The following is a 9,885-nucleotide window of genomic DNA, read 5'->3' as shown; positions in this document are numbered from 1 at the left end:
CAATTAAAAAACAATGTAACCTTACATTGACATCATCTAAATTGGATAATTGGGTAAAAAGTTACGATAAAAAAACGAAAAAATGGAACTTTAAACGGCTTTTTCTCGAAATGGCCTTTTGGCGCTTACGTAATTTTGCCTTTCCAGTGACGATATTGATTTAAATACCGAGTTACGCAAAAAAGCAACAAGCGTATTTGAGCAGGACCTATTTAAATTATTTAATAATAGTACATTTGGAAAAACGTTAGAAAATACCGAAAATAGAGTGAATGTCCAATTAGTTAATAGTTGGAAGGATGAAAACAATATAACAAAAAAGTCTACCCAAGCGGAGCGATTGATAGCTAGTCCTTATTTTCATAGTGTTTCAGTGTTCACGGAGAACTTAGTTGCTATACAAATGAAGCCCGACCAGATTGTTTTAGATAAACCAATATACATAGGGTTTACAGTGTTAGAGTTATCAAAATCCCATATGTTTCACTTTCACTATAATGTCATCAAGCCCTTTTATAAAGATAGAGTACAATTGTGCTATATGGATACCGACTCGTTTTTGTATTTAATACATACAAAAGATTTTTATCTGGACATAAAAAGTACTTTTCATAGTTATTTCGATACAAGTAATTACGACGAGCAAAACCAATGGTGCCTTCCTATTAAAAACAAAAAAGTTCCTGGTCTTTTTAAAGATGAGATGGGAGGAAAGATTATTACTGACTTTGTCGGTTTACGCTCAAAACTTTATTGCGTGAAAAATTGTGATCAAGTTATCAAAAAGGCTAAAGGCGTAAAGTCCTCAGTAGTACGTGACTTAACCATTACAGACTATGAAAAAGTTCTCTTTGATAATGAAATAATTAAAAGAAAAAATATTTTGTTCAAGTCGATAAAACATCAAATATTCACACAAAGCGTAAATAAAGTTGCATTATCTAACAGCGATGACAAACGATCGATATGTACCGATAAAATTAGAACCCGAGCTTGGGGAAACGCTTTAACTTTTAAAAACCTAGATTATGAGTAAAACCTAAAGACCATCTCAAATAATCATAAGTAGTAATATAATAAATTACTTAATAATTATTAACTTAAATTTGTATAAAATTGGTTACGAATAATTGTACATTGTACTTATTTCCTAACATAGTTTAAGTTTACTAACAAAATTTACTATACTTATTTAATGTTTTATAAGTACTTTCTAATTTTTTTATACAATAAAATATTATATTCAATATAAATGTTTTTTTTTATTTTATCATAAGAAATTTTACCTCCTTACCTATGAAAGTTGTCTCAAGGATACGAGTAATCTCATGACTAATTTCACGAGTGACAAGCAACTAGTGTCTCTGCCTACTCTATTAGGGATTACGAGCGTGATCGTGAGTTTATGGTTGTTGATTACTTGACCTACATTGATGTCATCATTCATCAAGTCAGCGAATTTATAAGAATGTAGCAACTGCTAGCATCAGTGATGTGCCGTTCTCGGGAATGTTCCCAAAGTGGGAATGTTTCCGTTGCAAAAACTTTTTAGTAGTAAAATAATGGCTGTTTTTCTTTTTCAAATTGTTCTTTTTTGTGCTCTATAATGTTATCTGCGTAAAGGTTAGGTAATAAAGCTCTTTTTATCATAAATTTTCCGTCTTTTACTGCTGGGTACATTCCCTAAGTGGGAAAATTCTCGGGAACGACACATCACTGGTAAGCACAATACGTCATTCTAGCAAATTTTGCAAAAATCGTGCATTTTGTGTATTTTGCATTTTATTTGCAATCTACACTTTAATACCTTCAAGGTGCGTCATTCATTTTTAAAACTCGAAGAGGTTAGACACGACACGAGTGCATCTAGGGGAGAGTGGGTACGGTTGAAACTAAGGACGGTTGAAACAACTCAAATATTTCGCAAACTATACGCCGCGGGGGGAAGAGTGCAAGGGGTGCAATAAGCGGCAACGTCGCACGAACCCGAATCACAGTGTTGCGCCGCATTCCGCGCACTGTGGTTGAGTGTAGGGCGTCGTATTGTTATTCGACTACTAAAAGTAAGTATTTTTGTTGCGATATTAACTTTATTACTTTAATTTATATTTAACTGAGAGTATTGAGTGTGTTATTATGTTTTAAAATAAAGCTTGTAGAATACAATACGGTAAACAGTTTTAATCCATACTAATATTATAAATGCGAAAGTAACTCTGTCTGTCTGTCTGTCTGTCTGTCTGTCTGTCTGTTACTCTTTCACGCCTAAACGGCTCAACGGATTTTGATGAAATTTGGTATGGTGATAGATGATAACCTAGAAATGGTCATAGGCTATAAATAATCACGCCATCGTTCTTAGGGGGTAGGCAGTTGGCAGATAACTAAATTGATTTAGTGATTTGTAGTCGTTTTTGTTGGGACTTTTGCTCTTTCACGTCTAAACGGCTGAACGGATTTTAATGAAATTTAGTAAGGTAATAGTTGGTTATCTAAAAACGGTTGTACGATCAAATTGATCACGTCATCGTACTTAGGGGGTAGGAAGTAGGCAGAAAACTGAATTGAGTTAGTTATTTTTTTATGGTTTTTGCTGGGAGTTTTGTCTATCATGCCTAAACGACTCAACGGATTTTGATGAAATTTAGTTAGCTGATAGATAGTAATCTAGAAAAGGATATGGCCTATTAATATTTATGCTATCGTACTTAAGGCGTAGGCAGTAGACAGAAAACTAGGTTAGTGATTTTTAATTGTTTGTTTTAAAAGTTTGCCTCATTCACGCCTTAACGTCTGAACGGAATTTTATAAGACTTGGTTAATTTAAAGATAGGATCTTAGGCACGGACACAGGCTACTTTTTATGGCGGGAAAATACCTCATTCCCGCGGAAATCTAGATTTCGTGATCGTGTCAAGAAGCGCATGACGCCATAGCTACTGGAATGATTTCGATGTTTTTTTTTAAACTGAGTGACCTCAAGTTAGTATTTGATCACTTTTCTAACTTAGAGGGTAGATAGGCGCCATAATTTAGGGAATTTATGATAAAATTTTGATGCAACTGTCTTTATTAAACAGTTATATCTCATTCCTACAGGAACCTACACATAGCTATAGCTAGCTATCTATTAACATTAAAACTCTTTCTAGAATCACATTACGCCAATTAATTGATCTGATTTGTATAAGTTTCTTTATTCAACTGACTGTTACATTACATACAGATAAAATCTAATTACTTACACCACATAATTAATATAGTACTACATGACTAGCTACGCTTTAAACTTGAGGAGGTAATTCGATAGACATTTATACGAACTTTAAGCCCAGTAATCAATCATAGTAATAAGGTAATACTCATTTTAGACAAAGAAACGGATAGGTAATCAGTTCGTCAACGAAATTATAACACCTACACTTAGTTTGTTTACTATTTAACGAGGGAAAATAATCCTTACTAATATTATAAATGCGAAAGTAACTCTGTCTGTCTGTCTGTCTGTTACGCTTTCCCGCTTAAACCTCTCAACCGATTTTGATTAAATTTGGCACAGACAATCTTTAGACCCTGAGAAAGAAAATAGGATACCTTTTATTGCGAAAAGAAGGGACGAAGAGATTGAAATAGGGGTTGAAAGTTTGTATGGGATATTTTAATTTTAAAATATAAATCCATGAAACTTTATATTTAAGCACTTGATAAAAAATAATTAAACATTTGTTCTAGCGTTGCTGAAATTTCGACCAGTGAGGGGGTGAAATGAGGGTTGAAAGTTTGTATGGGAGTTCGTCATTTTTGGGGATAAAACCACGAAACTTTATATTTAGGAACTTGATAAGAAATAAAAAAACAATTTGTTAAAGCGTTTTTGAAAATTCGATCTTTGAGGGGATGAAATAGGTGTTGAAATTTTTTATGAGGTTCGTCATTTTTCAAGATAAAAATATTAAATTTTGTGTTTAGGCACTAAATAACAAACAAAAAATCGTTTGTTCAAGCATTTTGAAATTTTTACCAGTATGGGGGTGAAATACGGGTTGAATGTTTGTATGGGTATTCGTCATTTTTGAAGATAAAACCATGAAACTTGGTACGTAGGTCTCTTAGGATGTGCAGAGTTTTTCAACAAACGGATTTTCCGAAATTCGAACGGAACGGAACGGATTCGGAACGGGAACTACGAAGCCAAACTTTTTGTATACAAAATATTAACCACTGAACCTAGGAACATGATATTTAGTAGTTTTGGGTGTATCAAGTTAAAAAAATTTGGCTTTTGTAGATAAAGTTCCTTTTAACGAATACTCTGCATCGCCGCCACTGCCGTCGGTCGTCGTTCGTCGTCGCGCACATTCGCCGAAGTGTGGCGGCAGTCAACGGCGCTGTCTTGTGGTGGGGGAGCGCACGTGGTGTATACGTGGCCTGCTCGCGAGTGTCGAGTCCAAACAATTTCTACATTTTAACAAATAATAACAAAATAGCAAACGTTGTGTACAAAAAAGTTTTAAATTAGGTCATTTTAAAATATTTTTGTACACAACGTGACGCTGACCCCTGTAAGTGTCTTGGACATAAGGGACCGATAAATATTCCTAGGTAATTTCTGCCACTCAATGGAATACATAGGTACTTTATAACGACTGTAAACAGATATTTTTTATTTTTTTAAATATACCTACTTACTCTCTTTTAATCACATGCTATACCGTTCCTTTTATATAATCCATAATATTCAAATTAAAAGTACGCAGACGAAGTCGCGGGTACCAGCTAGTGTATAATAATTCTCACTATTCTTATAAACCGTTTTTTTCAAAATGGAGCGGTTGGGGACGGTTGACACATTCTTTATGGGTACGGTTGAAACAATATTTTTATTAAATTTTCTTGTTTTTTAGATGCCAAGAGTACGTGTGAGAAAAACTTCAAGAGGGCAGATCGACATATCGAGCTATGAAGACGCTTACAAGAGTGTAAAAGCTGGTCTCTCATTGCGAAAGGCGGCGGAAAGGTATGGAGTACATTATTGTAGCCTCCTTAGATACAAACGAAAGCGAGATGCATCTGGCGAGGGAGAAAATCCAGATATGGGATATAAAGCACATAACCGTGTTTTTACCAATGAGCAAGAGCAAGAGCTTTCAAAATACTTGATTCGATGTGCGGATATATATTTTGGCCTATCTAAAAAGGAGGTGAGAAAATTATCATATGAACTTACCGTTAAGTATAATTTATCACGACCACGTACTTGGGATGACAACGAAATGGCAGGGGAAGAATGGTTTCGGATGTTTATGTCAAGAAACCCTCAACTGTCTATTCGCGCAGCGCAAGCTACCAGCCTCTCAAGGGCCACCAGCTTCAATAAGAACAACGTAGATACCTTCTACGACAATTTAAGCAACGTCATGGATCGGTACAAGTTTGAGCCGCAAGATATTTATAATGCCGATGAGACAGGCATAACCACAGTACAAAAGCCTGACAGAGTGTTGGCTAGACGTGGTGCTCGTCAAGTGGGTTCTGTGACTTCGGCCGAAAGAGGTACTTTGGTATCAGTAGCCTTTGCGGCAAATGCAATCGGAAATGCACTTCCTCCATTTTTTGTCTTCCCGCGAGTGCGTTTTCAAGACTATTTCATAAGAGATGGGCCTATAAGCTCTGCTGGAACTGCTAACCCTTCTGGCTGGATGCAGGATCAATCATTTCTGTGCTTCTTGGAACATTTCAAAAAACATACAAATGCCGCTCCCTCACATAAAGTGTTGCTCGTGCTTGATAACCACGCGTCCCACGTTCATATTAACGCACTGGATTTCTGCAAGGATAATGGCATTGTATTATTATCTTTTCCTCCCCATTGCTCTCATAGACTCCAGCCGCTTGATCGATCTGTATTCGGCCCTTTCAAGAAAGCTATAAATTCGGCCAGCGATGCATGGATGCGAAGCCATCCAGCAAAGACAATGACAATTTATGATATTCCAGGGATTGTTGCGCTTGCTATGCCCCTTGCTTTTACTCCATCAAATATTCAAGCCGGCTTCCGCAAAACAGGAATCTCTCCATATAATCGGGATCTGTTTACAGAGCTCGACTTTGCTCCTGCATTTGTCACGGATAGGCCAAACCCCGAAAATACAGCTGAGGCTATTACGGATAGATCAAACCACGAAAAAATAACTGAGGATGTTACGGATAGACCAAATCTTGAAATATTAACAGAGGCAGAGGTTCATATGGAAAGACCGAGCCCTGACAACACACCTGACGCAGAGATTGTTACCTTGCCAAATATGCCACGAGGAGATGAAACGCCACCACTATCGCCTTCTATATTAATTGATGAACCGTCACTAGAGACTGTGGAACAGCAACAAGATATCAGCAATTCACAAATTCTGAGAACTGAAGGGCAACCGAATATTGAAGATCCTGAAACCTCGAATACACCACCCAGACACCCACATCAGACTTCTGCAAATCCCTCAACAAGTGCTCAGCCAGAAACATCTAGTGACCCTATTGTTTTTTCACCGGAAGCAATACGACCATTACCAAAAGCTCTCCCAAGGAAAGGGAATAGAGGAAAAAGAACCAGAAAGTCTACAATATATACTGATACACCAGAAAAAGAAGAGATAAGAAAAGAACATGAAGCAAGGCTAAAGAGAACCAAAGCTAAGCTAGTTAAGAAACGTTTGGATGGAGTAAAAATGAAGAGAAATACCACAAAAGGAAAGAAAAATACTACAAAAGGGAAAAGAAATAAGACACAGCAGGAATCATTATCATCTGAAGAGGAAGAGTGCTACTGTATCGTTTGTTTGTCACCGTATTCAGCGAGCAGATCTGGAGAAAAGTGGGTACAATGTACCACTTGTAAACTATGGGCTCACGAGGAGTGCACAGAAGGAGGTATTACCTATGTCTGCCATAATTGTGACTCCGATTAGAATGAGTAGGTGATAGTAGAAATTGTTTTTTTTTAATGTGTTTAGTTTTTAATAATGTCTTTAGTTTTTGTTTATTTGTTTTGTTAAATGACTCTGAGTCATCAAAGTTAAAGAAAAAAGTTTTAGTTGATTTTTGATGTTTTAATTTTGTTTTGTTTGTTTTCGTTAACATTATCTATACTATAATAAATCTGTAGAGAGGTCAATTCTGTACATTAAATATATTTTCAAAATAACTATTAGGGGGTGATTAGTGATCGATACTGATGCCAAAAATGCAATCAGTAAAATTTTTGTCTGTCTGTCTGTCTGTCTGTCTGTCTGTCTGTCTGTCTGTCTGTCTGTCTGTATGTTCCTTATAGAAACAAAAACTACTGGACGGATTTTAATGAAACTTGGTACAATTATTCTTCATACTCCTGGGCAGGTAATAGTATACTTTTCATCACGCTACAATCAATAGGAGCAGAGTAGTGAAGGGAAATTTTGGGAAAACGGGAGTAGTTACTCCATTTTTTAAGCTTCCGTCGCGTGAGCAGCCTTAATGGTTAAAGTTACATAGAAATCATGTATGACGGAAATATCTTCTAAATATGTAATGTAAATATATAAAAGAAGAAACTGACTGACTGACATATCAAAGCACAGCCTAAACGGCTAAACGTAGGCACTTGAAATTTGGAAGAAACGTAGCTTAGGTACCGTAGAGGTGCACTAAGAAAGGAATTCCCGAAAATCCCACGGGAACGGGAATAAGCGGGAAAATCCTTTTGTATGAAAAATCTAAAATACTCAGGTTAGACGTTTGAAATTTGGCATGCAGGTACCTTAGGTACCGTAGAGGTGCACTAAGAAAGAAATTCCCGAAATTCCCACGGGAACGGGAATTAGCGGGAAAATCCTTTTGTATGAAAAATCTAAAACACTCAAATTAGTCGTTTGAAATTTGGCATGCAGGTACCTTAGGTACCGTAGAGGTGCACTAAGAAAGGAATTCTCGAAATTCCCACGGGAACGGGAATTAGCGGGAAAATTCTTTTGTATGGAAAATCTAAACCACTCAAGTTAGACGTTTGAAATTTGGCACGCAGGTACCTTAAGTACCGTAGAGGTGCACTAAGAAAGGAATTCCCGAAATTCCCACGGGAACGGGAATTAGCGGGAAAATCCTTTTGTATGAAAAATCTAAAACACTCAAATTAGACGTTTGAAATTTGGCATGCAGGTACCTTATGTACCGTAGAGGTGCACTAAGAAAGGAATTCCCGAAATTCCCACGGGAACGGGAATTAGCGGGAAAAAACATTTGTATGAAAAAATCTAAACCGCGTAAGATACGAGTAGATGTTTTTAATCAAGCATGCATGCATACCTAAGTTTAGTTATGGCTGTATTTTGAAAAATGGGAGTTAGCGGGGAAAAAATGTCGTATGAAAAAATCTAAACTGCATAAGTTAGATGCTTGAAATTTGACATACACTCCCACACACACAAAGATCTCTCTTTTATAACACGCTACGCGGACGAAGTCGCGGGCAACAGCTAGTAAGTAAATAAAGAAGTACATAGTTTAGTTCATTAAATATTAATTACGTATTAAAGACTGATTAGGTTGTGAAACAGTGCTATAAAGCATATTAAAATATTATAATTTCTATTATTTGCATGTGTTTCATTTGACCCCACCCACTGTTTCAACCGCCACCGATATGGGGACGATTGAAACAAATTATCTTTTTTTTTAAATTGACTGTACTACTAAAAATATCACACCGGGTAATAAAATAGCACTGCCCATTTGTAGATCGAAAGACACTCTTTTATTTAAGCCAAATTCGTCATTGCTCGGCTTATAAATGGCAATACTACGGACGATATAAGCAAAATTGTTTCAACCGTACCCAGTCTCCCCTACTTGGTAAGTCAATATTATTATTTTATTTTTTATTATATTACTTGTATTTTTTATGTATTGTGACGTTAATTCTAAATTATAAGTCTGCAGACCCTGTAAAAACGGAATAACGCTAGGAAGATATACAGATAGTTCTAAATTGTGTTTATTTTAGATAAACTTTATTTTCTTTTGTATTTATATGTCTTTCTTATCTTATGTTTTTGTTTAACAGATCAACATGACGACGTCATCTGAAGACATCACGTACATGTTCGAACAACATGCGCAAGACCCGCTGGCAAACTTTGATGAAGATTATCCAGAGTTGGCCAGACTCCACCGCGAACCAAAGAAGAGGAAGCCTGCCAAGCGAAATGTTAGCGTGCAGTGCGTCTCAAAAAAAATACGTCATAAGGACACATCATCCTTCGTGCTACAAAACCACCACACCCCGGGCACTCGACTAATTAGAGTCCAAGTTGTCGATCTAGAGAACAGTCCTCAAGTTACTCATGACAACGGGGACCCTGAAGAAAACATTTTAATGAGCGCCCAGTACGTGGTACATAAGGATTCCTATGATGAAGTGTTAACGCAGACAGAAGCACTTATCGCAAACATATCAAAAAAGTTGTGTAATTATCATTTCTAGTGCAATAAATATTTTATATTTATTCTGGTGTTTTTATTTATTTTTCTTCTAAAGCAATTTATTAAAGGTAAAAATAAAACTATTTTTTCATTCATTACACAATAAATTTATTATTTTCTATACACCATTTTTTAATACACAATACATTTTTCAAAGCACATGATTTAGAATGGTTTATACAGTTATATTTTTTTTCATTTTTCGTATATTTATCATATAATTTAGAAAGGTTAGGACATTCTTTTTCACTCAAATCGGTCACTTCGCAATTAGAGCCTAATTCTTTTATCCACTTTACTTTTTCTAATCCTTTAGTAAGAATGTTTTTATTTGCTAAATAAGGCTGTATAATACGTTTGAATTCTCGATGA

At 36.0% G+C, this 9,885-nt stretch overlaps 1 protein-coding gene across 1 annotated transcript; it reads left to right on the top strand.

Moving 5' to 3' along the window:
- The first annotated feature begins 1,942 nt into the window (after window positions 1–1,942).
- LOC126381013 (jerky protein homolog-like) lies at window positions 1,943–9,514 on the top strand. The gene is made up of 3 exons (XM_050030571.1): window positions 1,943–2,063; window positions 4,905–6,830; window positions 9,095–9,514. The coding sequence occupies exons 2-3, from the start codon at window positions 4,905–4,907 to the stop codon at window positions 9,512–9,514; spliced, it is 2,346 nt and encodes a 781-aa protein (XP_049886528.1). The 5' UTR covers window positions 1,943–2,063.
- The last annotated feature ends 371 nt before the right edge of the window (window positions 9,515–9,885 follow it).

This window comes from Pectinophora gossypiella, unplaced genomic scaffold (genome assembly GCF_024362695.1).
Source record: "Pectinophora gossypiella unplaced genomic scaffold, ilPecGoss1.1 Pgos_33, whole genome shotgun sequence".
NCBI classification, from domain to species: Eukaryota; Metazoa; Arthropoda; class Insecta; order Lepidoptera; family Gelechiidae; genus Pectinophora; species Pectinophora gossypiella.
Note: the sequence above shows the minus strand (reverse complement) of the source record. Positions and strands in the feature narration are given on the sequence as shown.

Bases quoted from the DNA above. Each gene is read 5' to 3' on its own strand.
- LOC126381013 (XM_050030571.1), top strand. From the start codon at position 4,905: ATGCCAAGAGTACGTGTGAGAAAAACTTCAAGAGGGCAGATCGACATA. The intron at 6,831-9,094 runs GTTTGTTTGTCA...TTTGTTTAACAG, and splicing joins AGGAAGAGTGCTACTGTATC to ATCAACATGACGACGTCATC.